Source organism: Calidris pugnax, unplaced genomic scaffold (genome assembly GCF_001431845.1).
Source record: "Calidris pugnax isolate Ruff unplaced genomic scaffold, ASM143184v1 scaffold111, whole genome shotgun sequence".
In the NCBI taxonomy this organism is placed as follows: domain Eukaryota; kingdom Metazoa; phylum Chordata; class Aves; order Charadriiformes; family Scolopacidae; genus Calidris; species Calidris pugnax.
Window position 1 is genome coordinate 5,369,348 of NW_015090872.1, and position 26,957 is coordinate 5,396,304.

The window sequence follows — 26,957 nt, forward strand, 5'->3', positions numbered from 1 at the left end:
AGTTACATGACATAGCCAAGAGTACAGTTCTTAGCTGTCTGCAAGTTTGACCTTCCTTAGGCCTTCTGCTCCTCTACATTCTCAGCAAATGGCTTTTTGGACGATAGCAAAATGGCAGAGTGACTCATTCACTGTTGACTCCTATCTTGCATGGCAAACCAAAGGAGGAGGAGGAGGACAGGCCCAAAGGAGGCTACAGGCATGCAGAGAGGACAGCGGGCAATTTTTGCTTGTTGCTTACAGCTATAGGAGGGCTTTGGTGGCAAGTGAAGGAGATGATGTCCCCACCGAAGCAAGTAAGTTCACCTGACCTTCTTCCTTGGTGGGGCTTATTTGTCTCATGGGCCATGGAGAGAGGCTGGGGAGATATGAATCCTTCTGATGTGTTGGGTGAGTTGGGGTCAGTTAAGAATGACTTGGACACCTGCAATAGGCCAGAGGAGTCATGAGGAAATACTAGACACCATCAATAACCTGTAAATCAGCCAAATCAATGGCCTTAAAAGCAGTTAAAAGGGACTAGGTTCCTGCAAGAATGAATGCACTGCCAGGCAGGACTACTGAGGCCCCTAAAGAAGAGGCAAGACCCGAAGGAAGGGCATTTTGTCTGAAATACTTCTGCTGAAAATAGGTACAGGAGATGTGATACTGTCTCCTGTGTTGGAAAACTTTCCTTGGGAGGTCTGCTGTGGCTGGAAACCATTCCAAGAGCTAGTCTAGGGGAAGGACTTGAGGTGATGGAGGGTCAGAGAAGTTTTGGTGGCTGGAAGTGAGGGCGACACTGAGTTCAAGACCCATTCCCTGTCCCTGTGTCCTCTGTGGGGCACCCATCCCACATGGTGGGGTAAAGGTAGCCCATTTAGATTGGTGCTGTCTTGGCAGCCATCAGCTTGCCAGCCATCACTGAAGTTTAGGGCTAATGTGGATGCATCTTCACATCCCTGGGGGCAGGTGGACATTACCTGAGATGCCATCAGGCAGGGACATTTGTTTACAAATAAAAATAGTAGCAAACCCCCAGTGGTCTCTCACTACTCTTTGCACAGAGAAGGTGGGGGATCTGTGAGGTCCAGGCCTGCCCAGCTGGGTTTCCCGTGCTCTCCGTAGCCTCTGTAGCTCCTGCAGTTGTGTCATCAGAAGGGAAGATCTGTCTGGAGAGCCACAGGGTTTAGACGCAATTCTTTGTGCATGGCCCAAAGCTTTGGTGGCAGGGAAATGCTGCCTCCATCGCTGTGCCTTTGTCTTGGCTTGGAGTGGGGCTCCTCGGGAGCGTGGGTGAGGTTTGGAGATGGGCAGCACAAGCTGAGGACACCGGCTGAGATCTCGCCCTTCACTCCCTTCCCCCAGTTCCCTAGCAAGCATTTCCTAAGAGCGCAAGCGAAGGGACGTGGGGACCAAGCGAAACAACTGACGTGGAGGGCGGGCAAAGGCCTGGCATGCGCTGAGCATTGTGGCTACTGCTTGCGAAAGACCAGAGTCTGGAGCATATTAAAAAACAACAACAAGAAAGGGAGCTGTGACAGCAGGCTGCTTAGTCACTCATCTCTCCATCTCCGGGTCCAGAAATGTCCATCTCTCTGAGGAGCCTGTTTTCTTCTCCACCCAGTCCACATAGTTGGAGACTTTGGTGTACACACCGTACACCTGCTTGCTGCCGCACTCCTCTGGGCCACCCCATGAGACCAGCCCTTGGGCCACCCATCTCCGGGTTCCTGGGTCCTGGATGACGAAGGCTCCTCCACTGTCTCCCAAGCAAGTGTCCTTCCCACCTTCGTAGTAGCCGGCGCAGAACATGTTTTCGGTCACACTGTAGTTCCCCGACCGCGACTCGTAGCTGGTCTTGCACTCTGCGTGAAGCACCACCGGTAGTTTGACATACTGTAGGATGTCAGACAGTGTCCTCATGCCTGAGCTGATGATCTCGTCCACCGTGATGTTGGGGTTAGAGATACCCCAGCCAGCCACCAACCCCAGCGTGTTAGGGTGAGGCCCCTCCAGCTCATGCTCAAACTGGGGCAGGCAGACAGGCATGACATAGTTCCCCATGGTCACCTTCTCCTTCAGCTTGACCAGAGCAATATCATGGTTGTAGTTCTGGATGTCAAAATCCTCGTGGAGGATGATCCTCTCCACTGTCCGGTTGACAGCCTCCATCTTGTTCCTCACGTCGTGAAGGGCCAGGTAGACAGTGACGTGCTCCTTGGAGACAGGTATGACAGTCTTGTCTCGCCGCTGGGAGCGGAGCACATGGGCTGCTGTCAGCACCCAGGAGTCTGAGAGCAGGGCCCCGCTGCCAAACCATTTGTCGTTGGGCACCCGGGACATGTCCTCCACCACAATCAGGGCCTGCCAAGGGAAGAAGCCGGGCTCTGCATTTCGACCACCAATGATGCGCTTGATGATCCCAGGCAGAGGACGAGCTGGCCGGCCGCACACTGGGGACAAAAAGGACAGGACAGTTACTCACAGCACTTGCCTAGGGAAGAAATTAAAAGGGACAACCCTGTAGATTATGCCACATGGCTGGCTATCTTCAAACCAAATGCTGACTTGTGTCATTTTTTTTTCCATAGAGGGCAACTCTTCTCATTTTTGCCATGGATAAAACCCATCCTCCCTGCCATCTCTACCTTCTCCTGATAGAGTGTGCTTCAGAGCTTAGACCAGGTTGAGCATTACACCCCATTTCCTATGGTAACAGGTCTTTGGAGTTATGTCTGGGAAAGGAATGCATCTGTCATCCTGAAGGATTTTACTTCTTAAAGGCAGCCCCAGCTCCTTTCATGTCTTCCTTGCCTGGTGGAACCATTTCTCATGGTTTGCCCTCCTGGGAAATGGGCAGTCTTCCTCTTCCATAGGATGGTGAGGTGTCCTTGTTCAGCCCTTGTGTACGGGTTGTCCAGTTTCTTCTGTGAAGTAGGAGATATGTTCCTCTAAGCCTGGTGGCTCAGACATGAGACCATGAGTCCTCAGTGCTAGTGTTGCCCCTGTCACCAACCCGCTACATGACTTCCCCTCTCTCTGCTGGCTGAGCTATTCTGGCAATACTTTTGGAGAACAGAACATCTTTCTTTTCTCACAGCCCCAGGACAACTGGGTCCAGCTCTCCATACCAAGCCTTCTAGCTGTCCCATGCTTTCTGGGGCTGTGAACGATGAGGCATAGATTAGAGAAGTGTCTTGTCTATGGATCAGTGGAACTTGTTGCTTTCCAGGATTTGGGTTCCCTTTCCCCAGGTGCCCGGGGAAACCTCAATCCTGGCATCTGCTCCCATATGCACCCTGGGAGACCCAATGGAGGAGGATCTCAGGCAGCTGTCCCAGGAGGTACCACTAGGCCTCTGGCCTCATCTATTTGCAATGATGAATGCATGTTGCTCAGCACCATCCATCATTGCACCTTTGGGGCCTCCAATACCTTCATGGTGAGTAAGAGGGTCTGACCTCCCTTTGCATCTCTCCAGTATGCATGCACCATGAAGTATGGCTTTGTGGCTCCCATAGTTGTGGCATCCTGCCCAGCTGGCAATGAGACAGGACTGAAACCAAGTTGAGCCACTAGAACCCATGCAGGACCAGGGACGGAAGCATCTTCAGAGCTGGGAGCTCCCTGCTCCTCATGTTCTGGCTCTGTGGGAATCCATCCTGCGTTCGGCTGTGGGCAGTCAAGGCCCAGTTAATCCCATGAGTTTGCTCAAAAAAAAAAAAGTAGCCTCCCAGTTGCCCTCTCCTTCCCTGCATTCCCTGTAGGGTATGAAAAGATGATATTAATGCTCTTGGCCATGAGACCATGAACATTCAAGGCACACTTCTGTTTACCAGCCCAGGTGGGTCTCAGGCCCAAAGACTCTCCACTGAGCGTGGGAAGGGTCAAGCTCTTGGTAGGTGTCAAGGTAGGGCTGCAGCACATGTGGCCCTGTCATGAAGAGAGGTAGAGACCCCTTGATGAAAAGAGTGGGCTTGTGCCAAGGAGTGGTATATGCTGGGCCTCCACTGCAGGGGGGCTGCAGAATTTATTCTGCAATTAGCAGGCTCCTCTGGGGTAAAGAGTGGGCTCTTGCCCACTGGGCATGAATATGGTCAGTCAGAATTGTGTATAATACACTATGTGGCCATGGAGGCTTTCATCTGGGGTTAGCTGCCCCAAAGCCCTATCAGATCTCCTGACAGAGAAGTCAGGCATGGATCCAGCAAAACATGTGAGCCAAAGTGTGACTTTAAGCACTCTAAGTAGGATTGCATCTTCGTCTTGGTTTACAGCTATGTGATTTATGCTCCAGATGAGGAACATGGCGCTACCAGATTCCGTAGGAAAGGGGAAGTGGAGGGATCCTTCTGCTATGTTGAAGACCTGGTGGATGCTATAGTTTCTGTAAGGTGGGATTGCAGCAAAACAGGTCTGTGACTTAAAGGGTTTTGTACAGTTGAGCTGGTAGGTGGGACAAGGAAATGGCTTGAGGGCCAGACTGCACTTTGCAATTCCTCACTTTTCATCTCAGTTTCTGGAGTGATTTGGCTGGATCCACAACACTTCAGAAGCAGAAAGGCCAAATGAGTAATCCTTCTTCCTCACCGTTCCCCGTGAGCTTGCTCAGCTCTTCCCAGATCATCCAGCCACTTGCCCGGCTCCTGCTCAATGTGCCAAGAAACCCAGGGGAACGCTAGTGGGAGGACTGGAGCCTGACATCAACCCAGCCTCACCCCTTGCTCTGAGACCCATCACGAGGTCTGTGGTCTCATGGCCATGGCATTCACCCTCCCGGAGGAGCTGTGACTGGAGAATGGCTGTGGGATGTTGCCTAGCACCATGGGCTTTAATCCTGAGTCTCAAGTCCTCCCCACAATTCTGGCAGCTAAACCAGCATCCCTCTGCTCAGCTCCTCAACAAACCCAGAATTAATGTCTGAAGAGCCCTGATGTGCTGCCTGGTTTGCCTCCAGGAGCTTTATCCAGGCACTGTGACCTGGCATGAGGAAGAGGAGGCACTCAGCATGCTGAAGGTGGCTCTGAGAGACCTGGACACGGTGGACAGGGACATTGAGGAACTTAAGCCTGGGGACAAGAGTGGTGGTGGGGCCGGCTCAGTGAAGAGGGACTCCCAGGGTAGTCAATGCTTGAGGGTGCTAATGTGACTAGGAGGTTGTGAGAGCCGATTTGGGCTTTCCCTTCCACAGCTGGAAGAGTCCGGAATCACAGCAGCGCAGGTGATGGTCTCATCCCTCTGAATCTGCAAGGACTGCAAGGACACATCCTCTGTGGAAAGTTCCCCCTGTGTCCCCTGTGCTGGGAGGAGAGAATTCAGAGCCTCACAGAAAGAGAGTCTGACCCTCCAGGGTGATGGGATCACCCTGAGAGTCAGCCTCACAACCAGGGCAGGAGGGCCAGGAGATGCTAATGTGGATTTGTTGAGGCTGGGGTCTGCCACTAAGAAATCTGTGACTCTGGCAGAGAGGGAACATGGAGAGTGTCTCTGCTCCTGCTTTGCTCCCCTGCCTTTCCCAGTGCTGCAAGGAATGGAAAACGTGCTCGGGCAAATAATTCCTGCGTCCCAGCCCAGCCCAGCTGGTCTGCTGCTCTGAAGCTGATGGCGGTCCCAGGGAGATGGTTTTGGAGGAAGCACATCCAGCCAAATATTTATTCTGTTAAATTACATATCAAAAATGCTGACCCGGCTGCAAATGCTCCCACTAATGGCAGAGGAAGGCATGGAGTGGCCTGGAAGAGGAGTTTCTATTGATGGGGAAGTGGCGTGAGACATGGGGGAAGATCTGAAGAGCAGCTGGCCAGCTGCTGCCTGCAGATCCCGATCTCAGGAGAGCGACATCCTCTCTCTGGGATTTTCCATTTTCCTGAAGTCTCTCTGACTTCTGTCACTAATCAGGAGGTCTGGAAATGGCCCATGAAACCAGCTATGGCCCCAAAAGATGTCCCCATATGCTCCCAGCTCAAATTAGTTCAGGCTGAGACATCAAGGAGAGATGCAGGGAGCAGCCGCCGCAACAACAGCAGCCACAGCCCTGGCCTTGGAGCTCTGTGGGCTTCAGGGAATCTCAGGGGGTCCCTCCTCTGGTCTTGCAGTCGCTCAGCCTGGCCAGAGAGCAGATGCCCTGTAAGACCTGCCATGGGGCTGAGCCAGTTCCTGAACCCTGGGGTGGCTGGAGCTGCGGCTGCTCCACAGCAGCTGGATCCCTGCACCACGCCGGAGAGCCCTCCCTGCACATCCAACCACAACCTGCACCCGGGGCTGTCTCCAGCCCCCCCCTCCCTGGCAGCCAGACCTGGCTCCATGCTCGGCTACAGCCAGCCAACATCTCGGGGACTTTTATTTAATCCTGAGTGGACGTCTGGCTTGAAAACTTGCTGGCTGCAAACATTTCTGCCACTGCTAAAAACCTTGGGATTTTTCTTTCCTTGAGAAGCGGCTGGATTTTTCTGCAAGGCTCAGAGAGGTGCTAATTGCTCCTGCATGTGGACTCACTGCTAATGGGATCTGACAGCCAGTGGTGCTGAGCAGGTAATGCTCTGCCCTTGGCTGGAGCCATCTCGGGTAGTGCTGGGGGCTGAAGGTGGCCAGTGGGGTCTCCCCTGGGTTGCTGAGGCTGCTGGTTTCCTTGTCTGCTGGAGTGGGGAGCTCGGGGAGCCCCATGGCTGTGGCTCCACTGCTGCCCGGTGCCACCAGTGCACCCTTGCCATCTGGGCCATCTGGGAGAGCAGGAGGCTTCTGTCCCCATTGCCCTCCTGGCTGCAGGTTACAGCATCTGGATACGTAAAGCCAAGACATATGGCATTGCCACCAGGGAGCAACATCCCTGCCCCCATCCCACACGTCCCTGCTCCGCACCCCTTGCTGCAGGACCGGCCACCCCAGCACCAGTACCTGGTCGGCAGGACGGCAGCTTGGTCCCCAGCTCCTCGCTCCTCCAAACCCCCGATGCGTCACACGTATAGGTGGCTGGAAGAAAGCAAAGCATTAGCTGGTCTGTGGCTCTGGCATAAGGGGGTGTCTCTTACCCAGCCATCAGGACCCTTTTCCAGAGCAGGAGGTGATCTCCCTTTTTCACTCTCTGTGCTCCATTCCCTGGGGGGCCCTGGCAGCTCTGTCCCCTGGGGGAGACATGCCACCATCCTCAGTTTCATTGCCTTCTGGGGGGCTGTGCTGCACCTTCAGCCTCAGCTGGGAGCTGCTGCGCCATTACTGTGGCCAGTGACCAGTTTGCTAATGCATGCCAGCTGCTGGGACCAGATGCACGGGGCCAGCACGTGTGCCAGGGGATATGAGGAAGGAGGCAGGAATGTGAGGAAATCCTTTGGCTTCGCTGGCCGAGGGAGGAGGAGGAAGGAGGGCTGGGGTGTGTGTGACAACCCTTCTGCTGCCCAGAGCTGAGTCTGAAGGGTGCAGAAACCCGTGGTGCTTGGCAAAGCACCTTGTGGTGTCTCTGTGGTTGGAGGGAGGAGGGGGCGTTAGGTGGAAACCCAGTCTGCCATAATCCCACATCTGTCTGTTCAGCTTTGGTGACTCTGGACATTTGGATGCTGGGATGGAAAGCCTTGTAGTACCCTTTCCGGGGCTGCTGGACATGGTGCTCTTTCACAGAGACACAGCAAATCTCACCTGCTGCAGGCAGCAGATGGCAGGGTGAGAAGGCAGAGCGCCTGAGAGCAGCCACGCTGCTCTGCTGGGGCTGTGGAACACGTGGGCAAAGCGCCAGGCAGCGCTAACTCCATCCCACCTCGTTGCGGAGCAGGATGCGGCCAGTCTGACAATCCGGGTAGTGCAGATGATGTGTGTAGGCTACATCCACCACCTGTGTAGGCTACGTCCACCTCCTGCTGCCCGCAGAGCATCCCAAGCTGCCCCCCTCCCGACCAAGCCTGCAAACACACGGCCACACACCCACCCGCACCGTGCCATGGGGGACACTGCCCGGCCCCACCGCTCACCGGTGCTGTTGGGGGCCATGTGGTAGTAGGGGTGCTGGCAGTGGTACTGGATGGCTGCTCGGTAGGTGGTGAGGTTGTTCCTGGAGGAGAAGGTGACAAAGCCGTGCTCCAGCTCCGGCGGCGCTTTGCAGTCAGCAACTGAAAGCCAACACAGAAGTGGGGGTTGAGCTCTGTTTGTTGGGGTGCCCAGCCCACCGGCGGGCAGGTGATGCTGGGCTTTGGTGTGTGATGATGGTCCTACGGGGCAGAGCAAGGGCCCGTATAGTCCTGCATCCCCTTTCTCTAGGGCACTGCAGGGGTCACAGCCTGACACAGCCTCAGATGGCAGGAACAGGAGGCTGTTCCCATGAAACTCCACCATGGCCACCCTGCAAAGACAGGGCATGTGTCTGGCACTGCTGAACACCAGCGGCATGGCTCGCCTGCAGGCTGTATGGCCAACACCACTCATGCTGGTGGAGACCTCATGCTGGGAGCCCCTCCTGAGCACTTCATTAGTGCAAGATATCTCTGCTATACCTTTGAGAGGGGAAAAAACCTGCACTGGCAGGTGAGAGCCATTGGGAGATTGTCCTGGAGTGTGGCTTTGCATCCCTTACCAATGGGCAGGAAAAAGCAGGCAGCAATTCACTAACCTACTCCATGCATCAGGGGAGCTCTTCTATGCACAAGGCTTTGCTGAGGGCATGGCCCCATCTCTCCTTTTCTGGGTCTTGGTCACCACAGAGTGCTGATAAGCATTTACAGCTCAGGCTGAGCAACCCTAGGTTCTGGTTGCTCCTGCAATGGCAGGAGATGAGGGACATTGAGAGCATGGCTTTGCTGGTGTGCAGGCAGAGGGAAGACATGGGCGAGATCCCACCCACTCCATCCCCCAGGACATAGGCAGATTTGGCTGTGCTTCACCCACCCCTGGTGTGGGCTCAGGGTCTGGTAGAGGGAGAAGATGCCGTTGCTCTTTCCCATGGCCTGTCCATGGTCCCCTTTCTCCCCCACATCCCTCACAGTGCCCTGACCAACCTTTCCTTCCCAGCTTGTCCTTTGATTGGGCTTGTGCCACCCTCCCCTGGAAGGAACCCAGGCTGCAAGGTGGTTCATCCACCAAAGTCAGGAGCCACCCCATGGGAGCTGTGGCTCCCCACCACATGGGCAGTTCACCGCACACTCGGGTGATGCTGTGCAGCCTCCCCCTGTACCCTTCTGGGGGATCTGCCCCAGAGGAGGGCAGAAACTGGGTTCTGATCCTGCCAGGAAATACAGTGCTGTGGAGCTGGGTTCTGCCACACTTAAGATGAGGAGTTGAGATGGGGATGGGTGACTTTGCAGAAAGAAGTCCCATGGATGAGGGATGATGTGAGCTCTGTAGGTCTCCATGTGCTCCAGGATGTGAAGGGGACAAGGACAGGAGTCTTAACTCCTCACACAGTGATCCAGGCTAACAAAGAGACAAATCACGAGAAGCACCAGGGACATGTACTGATGCTCAGGGTTAACCACCTGCTTGGGTGAAAGAAGTCTGGTTTATGGCAAAACACTGCAGTTCACTGTTCACAGGGGTCCCTTCCAACCCCCCTGTATGGACAGCAGATGATGGGATGGGTGTGTGGGTACAGCCAGGTTGGGTGGAGGCCCTGGGCACCTGTGACTTGCAGAGGGGCAGAGGAGGGGACACAGACCCCTTTCACCAGCCCACCAGCCCTGGGGGTCCCCAGCTGGCCTGAGCCCTCCTGCTCTCTTTCCACAGGTGCACTGTGCTCCTGTGCCATGGTGCCAGCAACTGTGGGACCTTTGTAAAGCCCTGGGGGGTTGATGGGGCTTGCAGGAAGGAGTAAATGTATGTTGGGAGTCCAACCTGGCTTGCACATCTGCTCTGGGGTTGTTTATGGCTGCAAGGCAGCATCCACTGTCCTGCACAGCCCGTTCTCTCCCTTTGTGTCTCCCCATCCTGGGTCAGGCCTGAATGGGCTCTTGCACAGAGCTGTTACCCCCACCAGTGTCCTGGGTCCTGCTGAAAAGGGTGAGGGGACGGAGTCTGTGCTATGAACCTTTCCAGACTTTTGCCTTGGAAAAGGGGACATTCAGCGTCTCTGTCTTTGCAGGACCAGAGGTGGACTGAGCTCCCCAACACACACCTCCTCCTCTCTCTGGTTCACATCTCAGCATCTTCCCAATGAAGCCTCCGATGCCTCAGGGAGTCCAGGGTGCATGCTCTGGGATCTTGGGGACATGAATAGGGCCAGACACCGGGCTCTGACCTCCTTCAGCTGCAACCAGTCTGACCCCAGTCTGACCCCAGACTGTCCTCACCTCCACTGGGGATCAAAGGGGAGGAGGATCCCCCTGTGCCAGTGCCAAGGCTCGGTGGCTGCAGGAAAAGGCTGGTGATGCCAACCCATCCTCCAGGCCTCCTTGCCCAGAGGGTCTGAAAGGCACCAGGACTCTCGGAGAGAGGAGAGGAAGGAGTGTTTCTTATTTGTGACGCTGGGCCAGGGAGGAAGGGCAGCAGGAGGCTGGATCCAAACAAACAAACAACCAGGCGGCCATGCCGTGCTCCTTGCGCAACCGCTGCCTTGGAGGGGGAGCCGAGCTGGAACGAGGCATCCGAGCAGAGAGGGAGGGATGCCGAGGATGCGCCGGGAGCTGGCGGCAGCACACGGTCCCTGGGCAGCGCTGCCGGGGCTGGGCAGACCCCCTTTCCGTGGGGCGGCAGAGCAGCAGCAGGAAAAGGGGATGCAATTCCAAGTTTCCTTCCCCCCCTTCTCGAGACGGAGTTAAGAAAGCACCAGGTGTGGGGGGGTTAAGAGTGCCATGCCGGTTAGACAAGCCACGGAGATGGATTTGGCCAGGGGCAAAGGGGACCTGCCCTGGGTACCGGACAGATCAGAGAGGGGCATCGAGACAGGCTGCCCAGCGCCGGCCTCACACGGCCACTTGCTCCGAGCCGGCTCTTCCCTCTGTCTGGTTGTCGGCTCTATCTGCAGCTGCACCGAAAGCAGAGGGGAAGGAGGAGAGCAGAGAGAGAAAGCCCAATTAGTAGATGAGCAGAGAGAGGCATGCAGGAAAACCCAGCCCCCAAACCACCAGAAATCGTTAATGAGCGCCCGGCCAGCCCTGCCAGGGTGCCGCTGATGCCACGGTCGTGCCCAGGACACATCTTGCCCTGCTCGGCCGGGGCAACCTGGGGACAGAGGCTGGGAGAAGCCGTCACGGGGTTGTGTTTAGCCTCGCCAGGCCATGGAGCTGGATTTTATCCACCTTGGCTGAGAAGTTTTCTATTTTCTGCACTGCTTTCTAAAACCGTTTTTGCTTATGCTCTGCCTCTCCCAGACATCCCGGGGAGGTGGGAGGCATTGCAGTTTGGAGGCCTGAATTGCCCATTTAGGGGCTTCTTGGCTTTCCAAAGAAAGTCTTAGAAATGTAGTGTGGTGAGTCATATCACAGAAGAAGGGACCAGTTCCAGCCCGGCTGGAATAATGCAGGTAATCGTTTAAATTTTCTCAAAAAAATAATACTTGTTGGGGTTAAAAATATTTACCTAGAGTTTTGCTCTTTTTGCTCTTTTTTTTTTTTTTATTAGGCAGGGACAATTTTTTCTGATCTCTGCTCAAGCTGGATAAAATCAATGGGAGACTGTGGTAGTGAGAGTGGTAGGAGTGGAGGGGAGATCTTTGGTAGGGTAGAGGCATCACTAACCCCACACTTTCTAAGGAGATCTTTCAGATATGAATCTATTTAGCAGGTCTGAAAGCCTCCCGTTTTCCAATTTGAGTGAGAAAACATGAATTACAACTTCAGAAATACTCTCCTGAGTAAGATCCACAGTATCATTAAAAGAAAAAGGATCTGCCAAGATGGGGAGAGCCTGCATCCCAACATCCCTTGAGAGCATCTCATCCTTCCTCTCTTGGAAGGTTTTAGGACTTTCTTTGAGCATATTTGCTGCTTTTCTCTTCTCTGGGCCAGTCTTGCAGCAGACTGAACAGCAGTGAGAGCCTCCCTGAGGGCTGAGGGTGGTTTGGGGAAAGGGAAAAAGTGTTTTTCTGATCTCTGCTCAAGCTGGATAAAATCAATGGGAGACTGTGGTAGTGAGAGTGGTAGGAGTGGAGGGGAGATCTTTGGTAGGGTAGAGGCATCACTAACCCCACACTTTCTAAGGAGATCTTTCAGATATGAATCTATTTAGCAGGTCTGAAAGCCTCCCGTTTTCCAATTTGAGTGAGAAAACATGAATTACAACTTCAGAAATACTCTCCTGAGTAAGATCCACAGTATCATTAAAAGAAAAAGGATCTGCCAAGATGGGGAGAGCCTGCATCCCAACATCCCTTGAGAGCATCTCATCCTTCCTCTCTTGGAAGGTTTTAGGACTTTCTTTGAGCATATTTGCTGCTTTTCTCTTCTCTGGGCCAGTCTTGCAGCAGACTGAACAGCAGTGAGAGCCTCCCTGAGGGCTGAGGGTGGTTTGGGGAAAGGGAAAAAGTGTTGTCAGGTACATCTCCCAAGCTTGAGCCGAGAGAAGAGATGGGTTAGGTGAAGAAGAGATTATGCCAATTATCACCTATCCTTTCACATGGCATCCCCTTTCTCCCCTTTTCTCTTATTTTGAGGTCTATAAATATTTGGGTGACTTTTCTCTCCCCTTTCACTTAGTTGAGCAGTACTCAATCTAGGTTAGTACCTGGGACCTCTGTAATGCCCTAGGTCTCAGTAGCCTTTCCATTGGGAAGGAAATTTGGACCAGGAACCAGATTATCCCATATTGTCCCAGATTTATCCAATGTAGCCAGCTCGCAAGAGCCAGGGTTGCTCTTTCTTTGACAGGAAGACAGCAAAGCTGCCCACAAATCATGTTATATGAGTAATCTAAATAAAAGCACCAACCTCCTGCTTGTGGCATTTGGAGCGAGCCCCATTATGTTATCCAAGAATGAGCCAAAAGAGCTTTGCAGAGTTACGTAGCCTCTCTGGCTGGGTTTGTGTCTCTGAGTAAGGAACTCCGCTCTGGCAGGGCAGCTCCCTTTAGCATGGAATGATTTCAGCAGGAAAAGGACATTGGCAGGGTGGGGAAGGGTGTCCTTACTTTTGCAGATGGGGATCTTGTTACTCCAGGTCCCGTCCTTTAGACACTCGATCTGGAAGGAGTCGCTTTCCAGGTTATCCTGTGCAGAAGATGCCAGCAAAAAAAGCACCGTCAATGTACAAAGCAGGGAAACTTTTTTTCCATAAAAAATCAATTCCTTGGTGATTTAGTCAAGATATAGCCATATCCTCCTGGAAGAGGACTTTTCTAGCTCTAAAATGCAATAAAATCATAACGAAACACTTGAAGAGTTTTCTTGTTGCCAACAACTCAGTGGCATTCTGAATGCAAAAGAGCTGGAGACACTTATTCCTGTTCTAGGTACTGGGCTGGGTAAGGAGGCAGCTCTGCATGAAGGATGAGTCTGGGAGGAGATCAGAGAAATATCCAGCTCCATGTTGGAAGTCAAACAGGCTACTGGTTTGGAGGGAAGACAGCCACCCCGTGAGTCACCCGTGCTCCCCGTGGTTCTCAGCTGTTTCCCGAAGAGGGCCTGCCAAAATCCCTGCCCTCTTGACTTGTCGAAGCTGTCCCAAAGTCCCAGAGGACCTCCTGGTCTGTGCATGCTGGCCTCTTCAGGGCTTCCCGGGAAGCTGAGCCCGTGCCTGCTGAGGTGGGGAGCAGGCAGAGCCCTGGCAGATCCCCGGGGCTTTTACTAACTTTTTCTTGGGCAGAGGTGCCAAGTCTGGCATCCTGTGAGCTGACTGGTTCCAAAGGGATGACGAAAGGATGGCTCGGGAAAGTGCCCTCTCCTCTTCTGTGTCTTTGGGAAGGGAAGGTAAGGAAAGTTGGTGGCCCTCAGAGGAGGCTTTGTCTTTGCCCCTGGGAAGGGTGTGAGGATAGTGTGGGTTGCATTCGCTTTCAAACAGAGATGCAATGGCTTTGTGAGGAAGGATCCCCCCTTTCCTACCCAGGTACCCAGCTCCACACCATCACCCCATACCTTCAGTACTTTGTATCCAGTGTTGCAGCTGATGACAACCTGGTCTTTGAAGGTGTACTTGGCCTGAGAAGGCTCGATTTTCCCATTGATGGGTGGTTGCACCAGTGGGCAGGGGTTTCCTTTGAATGAAGAGAAAATGAAGAAAAACAAAACTCAGCTGAATGAATGGAGGAAATGAAGAGTCCCAGCTCTTCCAGCCAGTCCCCACCCTGGGGTCTGAGCATCCCTGCCCTGCTCTTGCTATTAACCTGCACTAACGTGGCTCAGCCAGACTCTTCTAGAAAAGGTGAAGGACCCAGATCTTTCCTCCAGTCCTGGGCTGCTCCTGGCTTTGGGCGTTGCAAGGCTGGGAGTTACTAACAGTAGCTTTTGCAATTATCCTGCCCCAAACTGCACTGCTCTGCAATGCCTTGTTTCAGGGCCCATCTGGCATAGCAAAAAACCGACACCCTTTGATGGAAGGGCTCCATGTTATTTTATTCCTCTCTTGAGATTTCTGGGACAGACGCTTTCTGGAGATGGAATCAGGGACCACCAAACTCATGGTCTCCACCTGCAGGGTTTATAAAGCCCGTCCCATTGCCCAGGCCCAGCAAACAGAAGAAAGCAGCGGGAGTTACCAATTGCTGTGTACGACAGCTTCCAGCCTCTGTTCTCTCCTGAGTTGTCACTGTGGAAGAGGATCTGCACGCTGTTTGTCTGGGTTTCAATGCGTCCCGGGGACTTCTCTCCACAGAAAGGGCCAAACTCCCTATGGCCAGCTTTGATCTGCCAAGAGAAAGAGGAATGGGTGTCTCAAGGGGGATCTTTGATCCCTGAGGATCACTTCACACTGAAGCTGACAAAGTGGGATCAGTGGGGCTTAAGCACCATGTGTTTGGGGGGGATGTGAACTGAAAGAGGGTCACCATTGACTGAGAAGGTCAAAATCAAACATGGTAAGAGACATGGGTTCAATCGAGCACAGGACTTCTGTTGGCTTCATTACCCCACTTAGAGTGGGGCAATTTTGCTCTCATTACCAGGGCACCAGGGAAACAACAAGAGATGTGCAGAGCCCAGCTCACCTTGATGTAGTCATAAGGACAGGTCACCTCAGGATGGTCTTCCACGTCGAAGCTGTCCTCAAAGCTCAGGGTGATGAAGAAACCCTCCTCCAGCTCAATGCGGTACAGGCAATCTGAGCTCTTGGGGTAGGGGCTGGGGAAGTCAGCGCTGGTGATCACCCCATTCCTCTGGGTGTAGAGGTTGTCACTGCACTCCACTGAAACACAGACATGGCTCTCTCAGCGCCCTGCCAGCCACATCCCAGCCCTGACCACACTCAAGAGCCCGCCCAGTGGAGTGGGGTCTTCTGGGTGGTTCATGGGCCCTGAATGGGTCCATGCAAGGCGAACCTCCAAATATGCCTGTGGCATAGAGGGTCCTGGGCTGAGAGCTAATCCAGCTAATCTATGTGATGCAAATACAGAGCAGAGACTAAACATTTTAATTTCTCTCACTTGAGGAGGTCTACAGCACTTAGCTGAGGAGCATAGCCCATGGGAGAAACCGCATCTCCTTCCCACAGAAGAGGACTGCAGGCCTTGGGTGCTCTCCAGACCCAAGCTATTGGTTTGTAGGGGAAGAGGCACCTCGTCCCTTCTGGCAGCAAGAGAGGGCAGTTTTTCCTGTGTTTGGTAGGTCTGTTGCCTGCACAGGGACCCCTATGTGTGACCATCCCCATGTCTGAGCTGCCTCTGGCCGATACCTTTGCAGGTCCTGTTGTCGGAGTGGAGGATGTAGCCGAACCTGCAGGAGCAGTAGTACCCGCCGATGTAGTTGTGGCAGTAGTGGTCACACGCCAGCTCCTCATCGCTTTTCTCCAGGCACTCGTCCACATCTAGGATGGAGATAACAAGGCACGGAGGTCACCCTGCAGCGCCCCTCACATCACTCCTCGTGGGGACATTTGCCACAGCACCGAGAAATGAGTTGTCCCATATGGTGGGTCACGCAAACACCCAGCAAGTACCATATGGCCCATGAGGACTTCTCTCGCTAGGGTCCCCAAGGCTGGCCTGGGACATGATCCTAACAAATTTGTTCTGCTACCTTAGCAAGCCAGCCTAGCAGGTTTAACTACTGCTTACCCACAGCCGTGTAATGGGCATCGAAGCCGGTGAAGCGTTCCTCATTGGAGAAGTCAGACCTGAATGTGAGCCCCATGTAGGGCCCCGGGGACAGGATCACCTGCTGGCCAGGGGCCTGTTCTGTGTCTGTCGTCTCCCTGCCGCAGAAGGTTGCCAGCTCCTGGTCCTCAGCTTCAATCTGTGAGCAGAAAGCATGGGTGAGCACTCGGCAGGGCTTGGGACTCGTCCCCTGGGCTCTGCTGAGCACTTGGATAGCACAGGAGTTTGACATGTCCCTGGGGTGCCCCCCAGTGCTGGTCACCTCTGAATTTTCTCTGTGTGGGGCTGTGGATGTCTGCAAGCCTGGAGAGCCTGCGCTGTGTTCCTGGGGGAGGCCAGGCTGGGCTTGGAGACGAGCTCTGCACCTGAGAGCTCAGGTCTCTGCCCGCGCTTGCCCAGCCTGTCCCCTGCCAGGGCTCCGCAGTGTCTCCAAGGAGCAGGCTGCCCATCCTGCAGCCTTTGATGGCCACAGCCCAAGGGTTCAGCTCTGGGTTACCCAGTCCTCCTCAGACCGTGCTGTCTTGGCCCTAAAAATCAATTTCCAGCCATCCCTGCTGCATTCACTTCACCTTCTGCAGACAAGTGTGACCCTGGGGATGCTCAGAGCATGGCAGGTCTGACTCCCACTGCTCCGCCTCTCTAAGAAACCATTAATGCAGTAAAAGCAATTAAATGTTTTCTGCAAAATGAACACAGGATCTCAGGTCTGCCTGCTGCTGCCTGTGGTCACCCTCTGAAGCAGATGCTGAGAGCAGGCAGCATCCTGAATGTAGGGAGGAGCTGGGGGCTGTAAGGGGAGGATGCAGGGAGGGAGCCTGTTCAGGAGGTGGGGTGAGGACGTGGGCAGGTGACAGGCAGATGAGAGGATGTGAAAATCAGCCCCAGGTTATGTTGTACTTACTCTGAGCTGTTGGTACCGGAGATGCTCCCCCTTGCCTCCTCCCTCAGCCCAAATTCTGATGCAGGCAGCAGGATCTGTGAGAGGGCCGTGCTGCTGGGAGGGCGCTGGGACCCCAGTGGAGCCCCTGCCCATCAGTTTTCCATCAGCTCAAAGCAGCAGCTCTAATTTGGATGGTGTTTCTGTCCTCTAGGCTGGCTTGGACAGTCTTGGTTCTGTCCCTGCCCCCTAGGGTCCCTGTCTGGTTCCAAACCTGCAGCACCAGTCACCGTTTGGACTTGGAGCCACAAGCCCAGAGGGCTACAGGAGAGGACCCAGGGGCCAATGTGCCCTGTTTTTACACCAGCATGCTCACTAGCCTCTACGTGCATCTCTTTAAAGCACAGCCATGCCCGTGCCTTCAAGCACTGTAATGCCTGTGGAAAACCCTCTGCTTTTCCCTGGAAACCCCCTCCCTTCTTTTTTTCCTTGCTCTTTTCTCCAGGACTACTTCAGCACTGACCCGATCTCCTCCTGCAAATCCCATCCCCAGCCTCTGTCTCGACCCCAACCTCTCCCAGCCCGTTCCCAGCACCCTGCCTGCTTTCCCCCAGGAGATTTGAATATGAATAACCCTTCGGCTGAGGAATGTGATGAACATCACCACGCCAGCTCCCGCTGCTCATGCTCATGCCAAGCCAACGCTATTGAGGCCGTGACAGAGCGTGCAGCCCCCCAGCCCACGCCTGGGGAAAACAGCCGCCTGCTCGGGGACCCACAGGGCCCCAGAAGTGTCGCAACGCCACCCCCAGCTTGTGTGGCCTCAACGAGGTGAGACCCTCCTCCGGCTGCATCCCCGTCTCCCAGAGACCCCCGGTATGTGCTGGCTGGGGAGAGTCTGGGGCTGAAAGGGGAAATTTCCCGGGGCTGAACAAGCAGGCGGAAACTCGCTCACACCAGGGAAAGCCAACGTGGAAATGGCAACTCAGCATGCCTTGACATTGCCTCCAGATATTTTCCATCCTCTCATACAAGCTGGAGCTGGCCAGAAAAGAGAGAGACTTTCCGATGATAAATTTCGAGAATTTGGAGAAAAAAACATGCGCCCCATATTGGGACAAAAAACCCAATTGAATTTTTTTTTTCTTTTTGTGAAACAGTGTTCTGAAAAAAAAAAAAAAAAAAGGAAAACAAGTAATTTGGGATCCATCTGGTTTCAATCCCTTTGAAATATACTGTGGTGCTTTAGAATCTCTTTTAAATTTGAAAGAAAGATTGTTTTGAAATGAAATAGTGTTTCAGAGCATCATCACCAACAGCGAAGGAAAACGGCTTTTCGGCCCCAACACGCAGTCCTGGCCGCACAAGCACGCGACACGCAGCCTTTTCTGCAGAAACTGCTTTTTCTTAGGGAAAGCTGTGGGAAGGAGCTTTCTGGAAAAAAAAAAAAAAAAAGGAAAACAAGTAATTTGGGATCCATCTGGTTTCAATCCCTTTGAAATATACTGTGGTGCTTTAGAATCTCTTTTAAATTTGAAAGAAAGATTGTTTTGAAATGAAATAGTGTTTCAGAGCATCATCACCAACAGCGAAGGAAAACGGCTTTTCGGCCCCAACACGCAGTCCTGGCCGCACAAGCACGCGACACGCAGCCTTTTCTGCAGAAACTGCTTTTTCTTAGGGAAAGCTGTGGGAAGGAGCTATTTCCAGCCAGCTCCTTGGTGCGGGGCTGGTGGCTGTCACCTCTGTCACACGAGCCATGGTGTGAGCTCCCACCCCTCCCTTCTATCCCCAGCTGGTGTGGGACCTGCAGCACAGCATCACTGACGCGTGAGAAAAACTCCCTGGTGCCCCATGTCTTGTCCCGAGGATGCTCCCACCACGGGACCAGCCCCAACACCACCCCCAGCATCCCTGGATACAGCCCCGGAGTGGCAGGATGAGGCCCGAGAGACCCTCGCTCTCCTCACTGAAGGTATCCACGGCCCCTTATCTGTGACGGGTCCCATGCCCCGAGCCACAGGGAGCAGAGACAGCCCTCCAGCAGTAAACTAAACAGAGAGGTCATCATCCCTGGTTAATATTTGCTGCTTCTGCTGAGGACTGTATACTTTTTCATAGATCATTTACATCCAGCGAGCAGGCTGGTAATTAAATCCTGGTTGTTTGTTTGGAGTTTCTCCCTCTCGGGTCACGATGTCGACGTTTTCACTAGAGAAGATGTGTCCCTGAGGGAAATATCAATTGCCGCAGAGAAATTCCCTATAAAAATACGCTGAAAGAATCCTCCTTTGAAAAATAAAATATAGCGACACTCTCGTGCCTTAAATTTACCCTTGCCACTGCCTCCTGCCGTCCTCCCTGTTTCTGCTTGCCTCTTCATTCCCTTGTTAAGATTTCTGCCCCTCTGGATGGAGGCAGATGGGGGTCTCTCCCTGGCTGTGGCTCTGCCCCCCTGCATTTTGGCTTGGGCAGTGGCTAAGAGAAGCGGTGACCCAAGCTGCGTGCCCCCTGCCTCTGTCCCATATTGATTTCCCCCTTTGGGGCAAGAGGCAGGAACTGGGGTGCCCCGTCTTGGCAGCAAATAATGCTGCAGGGCATGGAAGTGGATACAGGAGCAGCGATGCTCCAGAGATGCCTCCTGCAGCGGGTGGGTTAATGAAACACCACGAAGACCAAGGGGAATTTGGCCCGGCGGTTGAGTGTCTGCTGCCGGAGAGGAGCAGGCAGCCGGCAATACGGAAACGCAGCCGCCACCCCCCCCTCCCCTCCAGCCCTCCAGGAATGCACTAATTGGACTGATGAAGGCCAAACATACCACTTGTAATATATATAAATGGCTCATTAGGCAGAGGAATCGCAGCGCCGGGCTGAAGACACTGGGAACATGACATGGGGAGGAGACACTCAGAGACAGGGAAGGGCATGAAACAGCCCCTGCCGAGCTGCCTTGCAGTTAGAGTGCATGCAAGAAGGCAACACCCAGATGAAGGTTTGGGTTTTTTTTTTTTTTTGCCAAATGACTGCTGCAGGGATGGGACAGACCCAGCAGGAGCCTCCATCTAAGCCTCCGGGAGATCCCCTCCCAACATGCATGCGTTGTCTCCCCCCCATATGTATTGAGGGTCCTTTCCTGTGCAAACGTGCGCCTGAATTTCCACAGGAACACCCGCAGGAGTTGTGCTGTGGGGCAAAAGGGAGGGTTGCTGGTTTCCCCTGCTGTGGACTGGGCTCAGCGTTTGCAGACTGACCCCTCCTGTCCGTTGCTGCACCCTCATGTCTTATTTCTGGGCCAGGCCTGTATCCTGGGGGGGCTGGGGGTGCAAGGAGAGCCTAGGCAGGATGCTGGGGTGCTGACGGAGCTGCTGGCTCCCTCTCATGCCTGATCCTCCTCCTACCCCTGCACAGGACTTGACTCCGGTCCCCAGCAGTGCAGGGGGTGGCTGGTGCCACCAGACTCCTCTGTGCAGAGAAAACAGGATGGGAAAGGTGAGCAGCAAAGCTCTGGGCTCTTCTCTCCTCCCAGCTGCCTCCTGGGATTTGAGGTGCTCCTCTTGGAACCCCATGTCCCCCAGGGATGGATTACCCCCTGGCTGAGGCTGGCTGATAGCACTGAAAGAGGATGCTCTTCTCCTGACCCCTCAGTTCATGCCAAGCCCTGATTTGTGCTGTTTCCCCCCTCCTTTGATCAGAGGAAGGTGTAAATGGATCTCGTGCACCCTCCTTGCAGCCCCAGGCTGGGTGTGCACTGCCCTGATCTCCTTCCCTGGCCCTGCATGGCCCCTGCCAGCACCATGTCCAGCACTGAGGGTGTCCCTGGGGACAGTGCCGTGGAGTGCTCTGGCCACCCTTGAGCAAATTTATTTGCAGCCACTGGTTTTGCTGGAGACGCTTGCCCAGATGCTGGGCACCCACACAAGAGGTTAGTAGGAGTCCTGTCTGGGTGACCTGGCAGAGGGTGGCCATCCAAAATCTGGGGAGAGGCTGTCTCTGACACACTGGAGCCCAGAGCTCGGCTTCCCAAGGCATCGTGTGTTTCCTACCTGTATGGGGCTTCTTTGGGTGGGTATTTTGGGGGTGGCTGTTCCTCCTGTTCCTCCTGGCTCACATTCTTACTGAAGTACCACTGCCCTTCCCTCTGTGCCATCCCCATTTGCACAAACAAGCCTCCTGGCCTGTGAGCATTTCTTTAGGAGACATGTTCTTTTTATATATACACACACACACACGCATATATGTGTATATATATATAAATAAACAGCTATTGTTTTAATTAGCCATTGTTTCAGAGCTCTGGAAACTGTTCCCTTTTGAAGACCACCCCGAAGGCAGAGATCCGCATGGGTTTACAGCTCAGCTTGCCCTGAGCTTGCCACTCAGGATGACTTTCTACACTGCTCGAGGTCTTGGGTGTGTGGGCAACCAAGGAGGTGAGGAAAGCAAAGGCCAGGACATGGTGGCTTTCTGCCTCTCCTGAGCTCGGTCCCCACCTTGCATTGGGGATCTTCAGCCCCCATTTTGACCTCCTTCTTACGGCAGTCAAGATAATGAAGACCCTGATGGTGAGCCCCATCAGATCCATACTCAGATCAAACAAGAAGGTGTTTCTTCACTCGCACAGGTGTATAATGATATATTTAACCTGTGCAACTCTCTGCCACAGGATGCTGAAGAGATTAAAGTCACCCCTGAATTCAGAAAGCAACGTTCATGGGAGGGGGAATCCACTGAGTACCATTGAATGCAGAGGTACCACCTGTGGCTTTCTGAGCATCTTCACCAGGAGTGGTAGAGGAAGAACCTATATGTAGGGGGTCTATAATGATATTCTATAGCCATGCACTGTTGGCCACTGCCACAGAGTGGTCTGACGCTGTTTTTACATCTTGCACTGATGCAGACAGAGGCTGGACACACAGATCCAAGGAGAAAAATAGCCATGGAGTCATTTGCTGCTTTCCTTAACATTTTCTAAGCTGGTGGCTTAGCAGCATCAAGGTTGCACCCTTACCCAGCAGAGTAGCCTACGGATCTCCTGTAAGCCATCCATTTTCAGCACTTTTCAAATGTAATTCTGTGGTGGAGCCTCCGCAAGCTGAGTTACAGCCCCAAGCAAATTTATACAGCTGAGATCTAAATCCCTGTGAAAAATACCGCCTTCTTATGGAAATCCAGCAGCAGAGAGAGCTGTGGTGCCAAGTTGGCACCATGGCTAAATAACAGGGAGCCTTATGAAAAAGGAAAAATGAGCAGGGGGTGAAGGGTGGGAGGAGGGGTAAAGCTTGGAATGGGGAAAGTTTCCAAGAAATCTGCTCCTTGAGCTTATTGGGTTTTTAAAGCAATATATCTCTATATATGTCCCTGGCCCTTGTGCTTGGAGAAGATCCAGGAGAAGCAGAAAGAACTAATCAAACCTCAATGAGAGCTGTTAGTAGCAGAATGAGTGCCAGCATGAAGGGGAAATTAAAGCAGCGAACAACAGATCCTAGAGGGAAAAAAAAAACACAAACGTTTGCCTTGTTTTCTTAGGGCAAGAATAAAATAATAATTTCAATTAGCTGGCAACTAGCAGAACGCAACCAGAGCTTAGTTCTGTGGTTCCAGACCTGGGTGCAACTTCCACCTGCCCCTGTGCAAAGAAGTAGGGTGAGGCTCGTGCCAGGCGATGGGATAAGACATGTTCAGCCAGGCAAACCTAGAAAGCACCTGCTTGCTACTGCTGGTCTGCTAGAAAGCACCAAACTTGACCAAGTTCAAAGATGCAGAGAAGGCAGCTTGTCCTGGATGCGAAGGAGAGCCCTGCTTTGAGAGACCTGTGGTGCAAGAGGCAAGGATGCTCTGTGGCACTACAGTGTGTGGCCCACCACATTTTCTGATGGGTTACTGCCCAGCAATGAAGCAGACTGAAATACTCTGTGGTTTTGGCCAGTACAGATCCTTGGGAACCTACATAGCTTGGTTGGGCTGCAGGTATTTGCCAGCAGCGTCCTCAAAATTTGTATCTCAGCTGTGAAATGGGTTTGCATTGAACCCAAGGCAGCCTTTGGGTCTCTGCCCTGCGGCTTGTGGGAGGCTCTGCTTGCAGACCCCAACTTGCAGCTCAGGTCCAACCTTTCCCTTTTGCTTCACAGGCTGTCCCAAGACTCTGCAAGCTGCAGCCAACAAAATGCACCCACAGCCATGATCTGACAAAGGGTGCCCAGCTCAGAAGTTGTCCTTGCACATCAGAGTGGCACAGGCAGGGGGCTTAGCCACAGGGACTTCATCAACCCACAGCTCTGTAAATCCATTGGGTCCAATGAGAATTAGGTGCCCAAATACTTTCAGAAATCTGGCCCTCCATGGATAAGCTCTAAATCTGGTGTCCCACTCACTGTCAGTCCAATGGATGCTGTCAGTTTACCTGTGCTCTCCCCATTGACCACTGGACTTACAACTCCTGTGCCCAATAAATGGGGAAAATCACCTCGTTCCCAGCTTTTCCAGCACTACCCTCTCTCAGCTGGCCAGACAGCTCTGCTGTCTACCTCACCATCTGCTCCGTGATATGACAGCTCACCTTCACGTAGTCGTATTCACAGAGGTAGGATGACTCCAAGTCAAAATGCATGAAGTACAGCTTGATTTTAAATCCATCAGGCACAGAGATGTTCCATGTCACTTCCGAGTCACTGGGATAGGAATCAGGGAAGTTGGGAGATTGGATCTCCCCAAACATGTCCGTCAGCTCGATGGCATCCACCCCGCAGAGCAGCAAGGCACAAAAGGACCAGGTCAGGGGGTACCTAGAAAATACATGTGAGGAGATGAAATTAAACTCTAGCAATGCTAAAACCTGTTGAGGGCTCAGTCTGTTTCCCCAAGTGGGTCATGTAAGGTCACACACGTAAGGACACAGGCACCATCCACGATGCAAAGGTGCCTCCACAGCTCCAAGCAGCATCAGGAGCTTGGTGTTTCTCATGCTTCAGGGAGCAGCAGCTGCTGGCAACACATCTTTTAACTAATGGGGCTCTGATGGGCAAATCTTCCTTTAATGGAAGAATAAACATAAGGACGCTTAATAAAATAATGACGCTTTCTAAATCGGTTTAATGAAAGCATCATGGCAATAACTGCTAAGTATCATTATTATTATTATTACTGCTTAGCCTCATCCTGCCAAACTGGGATCGTTGACTCTCAATAAGCAGCACATGTCTTTGCAACTGGGCAAGGATGTTCCAAGGCCCCAGCAGCGTAACCCAGCGTGTTACTCTCTATTTTCTGGTTCTCTTCTCTTCTCTTCTCTTCTCTTCTCTTCTCTTCTCTTCTCTTCTCTTCTCTTCTCTTCCTCCTCCTTTCTTTTCCTGTCCTTCTTTTCCTCTTCAATTCTTGGGGTGCAACTCACCCCAGATGGAGAAGCACGCAGAGGTTGAGATCCTTAGAGATGTTTTGTCATCAAACTCAGCTTTTAAAAAACTCAGCCTGAAGAGTTTGTCCCAACAAAGTTGTTACCAACTTTTTTGTCCCCAGAGGAGGGCAGAGAGTTCAGGTAAATCACTGGCAGCCCACCTGACCTCACATAAGCCTCAAGCTCCATTTGACCGTGAAAGTGAGCACAAACTGAGTATTTCTCCATGCCAGGTTAGAACACCACCTGTGCTGGAGGTGTAAACACAAAAGCCTGTGCCATTGCAGGAGGAGCAGACCTCAGGCTCTTTACACCCGGTGGAACGCACAAAGGAAAAAAAGCATGCAGGAAATTAGAGCCATTAGAGATGAAAATTTCCGCTTTCTAAAATAGGTACTAAGACTTGGCAAAGGCTTGTAGGTGTGTATTACAGACGCTGGAACTACTCACACGTACACCCGGTTTCAAAATCAGGGCTTGATTTAGGTATGCTGGTGAGGAAATTGAAGCTATATAAGTGGATTTTCTTTAACCTGTCTGTGTTCTTTCAAAACCAGGGCAGTAGATTTCTGGGGCTCATTTGTGTAGTGCCATCACTTTTCCCAGCTCTTCACTACAAAGCCAAGTTACTGGGTACTGAGAAATTTGCATCTATTTTTCTTTCAGAGTGAGGTTGAACATGCCTTTTTCTGACAGCTTGTCTGAAACCACAAAAATGTGTGAAGGGAAAATCTGTTTCTCCTCTGTTAGGCGTACATGCACGGGGCTGGATGCTCAGCTGGTGTAAATGGGCATCACCACCTCGACTTGAAACGGGCCGCTTGCCAGCGCAACTCTCTGCTCTCTCTTTACACAGGGGAAGCCAAACAACCTCAAACTTCTTCCCCATGCCAGGAAAGTCTTAACCTCACGGAAAAATGATAAACGGCCGTGGCGTGCACAGGGACCTGAAGACGGTGCAGCACATCCAGCCTCGCTCACACCTTTTGCCCGTGGACCATGGCAGAGAGGTACACCTGGGCTGCGTGCCCATCACCCGAGGCTCCCTTCGGGCTCTGCCGGGATGCCGGCACGCAAGCCGGGCTGCAGCACGAAGCCGAAACACGAGCAACGCCTCGTTTGCTCGCCGATGGGGAAACCGAAGCCACGGTCATCAAAGGGAATCCTTCCCCAGCGGGATGGCCCCCCCCTGCCCCGGCTGTACTCCGAGACCCCAACATGTGGGACCCCGGGGTCAACCCGTCGCGGAGGTACTCACCTCATTTTGCTGCCGGGAGGGTTCGCGGGTGGGTTGGGTGGGGAGGATCGCCGGCTGGTTGGCGAGGGAGGGCTTTGCCTCCTTCCGAAGGCTGGGCTGTCCGCCTTATCTCCGGCCGGAGATTTGTGGAGCGTGTGTGCGCCTATGTGTGTGTGTGCGTCTGGAGTTGTCTGGCATTTTCCATGCAGGTCACGCCTTCCCCTGCCTGCAACCCTTCCCCGCATCCCCGCAGGCAGACGGACAGACCTGCCCGCCTCGGAGCCGTCCTCCCCGCCGCCCGCCCGCCGCTCCCGCCTCTCCCGCCGCCGCGCTGCCCCTGCGCTCCAGCACAACCCGCGGCATCCACACAAGTTTTTGTCTTCCCTAATCTCCAGAGTTTTGTGTGTGTGTGTGTGGGGGTGTGTGCCCATGCACATTGTGTTTTCTCTCTTTTTTTTTTTTCTTCTCCCCCCCCCCCCCCTACTTTCTTAGATGATCTTCTTGTTGATTAATTAAGGGCAGTATGACCTTACACATCAATTTCATTTGGGGTGCTTGGGAGGAGGATCATCTGTGTCCATTTTCCATCCCCTCCCGCCTTACAGGCTGCTTTGCCAGATGGCTAAAATTTGCCTCTCAATAGGGTTGGAGGCTCCAGCAGAAACAGAAGGCAAAGAACGTGTGAAAAAAAAACCCAAAACCTGTGCGGGGATGAATAGCTGTAGTGGTGGTGCTGCAGCTGGGAGCGGTGCTCGGGATTTGCTTTCGGCTTCTCTGCTCAGCCCTGAGCAGCGTTTGGGACGGGAATCTGGTTTCCAAGAAACTTTTGAGTTGTGACAATCTGAAGAAAATCAAGACTTAGTCTGCAGCCTCCTGCAGAACTGAGGAATTGCTGGGTTCAGCGTTTTTTTCCCAGGGCAAAAGAGCAACTTTAGATGTGGACTCTGCCCAGGAGCGAGAACTTTAAACACTAAAGTTACAGGTTTTGAGCCTGACTCCCTCCTGTTGAGGAAACAGGTAAAACCATGCACACTCCCCGCTAAGCCACAGGAGATTAATTTCCCCTCCCTGTGCCAGGCACAAACCAACCCAAACCCCTCTTGGCTGCATAGCTGAGTGGGAAGAAGATCTATTTGAGCTGCAAACAAGGGGATAGCCCATAGGAAGTCAAAGGATGCAAGCAGCTCCCTCATCCAGAAATGACACCCTCGGAGACACAAAGAGCAAAACTTTAATGGCTGTTTACCAGCTTCAGCTCGAGCTGGTTAATGTAAACCCCGCCAGACATCCACTGGCAGGAAGGGGTGCATCCGCGG

General features: G+C 53.1%; 1 protein-coding gene across 2 annotated transcripts; it reads right to left on the bottom strand.

The window, feature by feature from the left end:
- Positions 1-25,886, bottom strand: MASP1 (mannan-binding lectin serine peptidase 1 (C4/C2 activating component of Ra-reactive factor)). Of its 2 annotated transcripts, XM_014945754.1 has the most exons (11): positions 25,663-25,886; positions 23,571-23,796; positions 16,096-16,273; positions 15,714-15,845; positions 15,031-15,227; positions 14,584-14,731; positions 13,964-14,082; positions 13,021-13,099; positions 7,941-8,078; positions 6,877-6,951; positions 1-2,435 (listed from the first exon to the last, which is right to left on the bottom strand). In XM_014945754.1, exons 1-11 carry the CDS (start codon positions 25,884-25,886, stop codon positions 1,540-1,542), a joined length of 2,412 nt encoding a protein of 803 aa, XP_014801240.1. In that variant the 3' UTR covers positions 1-1,539. The 2 variants fall into 2 exon arrangements, with proteins under 2 accessions (XP_014801240.1, XP_014801242.1); XM_014945756.1 differs by lacking the exons at positions 1-2,435; positions 6,877-6,951; positions 7,941-8,078 and adding an exon at positions 10,738-10,921 and having other exon boundaries at positions 25,663-25,761.
- Positions 25,887-26,957: the final 1,071 nt, after the last annotated feature.

Excerpts from the sequence above, each read along its gene's own strand:
- MASP1 (XM_014945754.1), bottom strand. The coding sequence starts at position 25,886 with ATGCGGGGAAGGGTTGCAGGCAGGGGAAGGCGTGACCTGCATGGAAAA. Across the intron at positions 23,797-25,662 it reads CCTCCCGGCAGCAAAATGAG|GTACCCCCTGACCTGGTCCT; the intron begins GTGAGTACCTCC and ends TGTATTTTCTAG. Across the intron at positions 15,846-16,095 it reads TGCCCATTACACGGCTGTGG|ATGTGGACGAGTGCCTGGAG; the intron begins GTAAGCAGTAGT and ends TCTCCATCCTAG.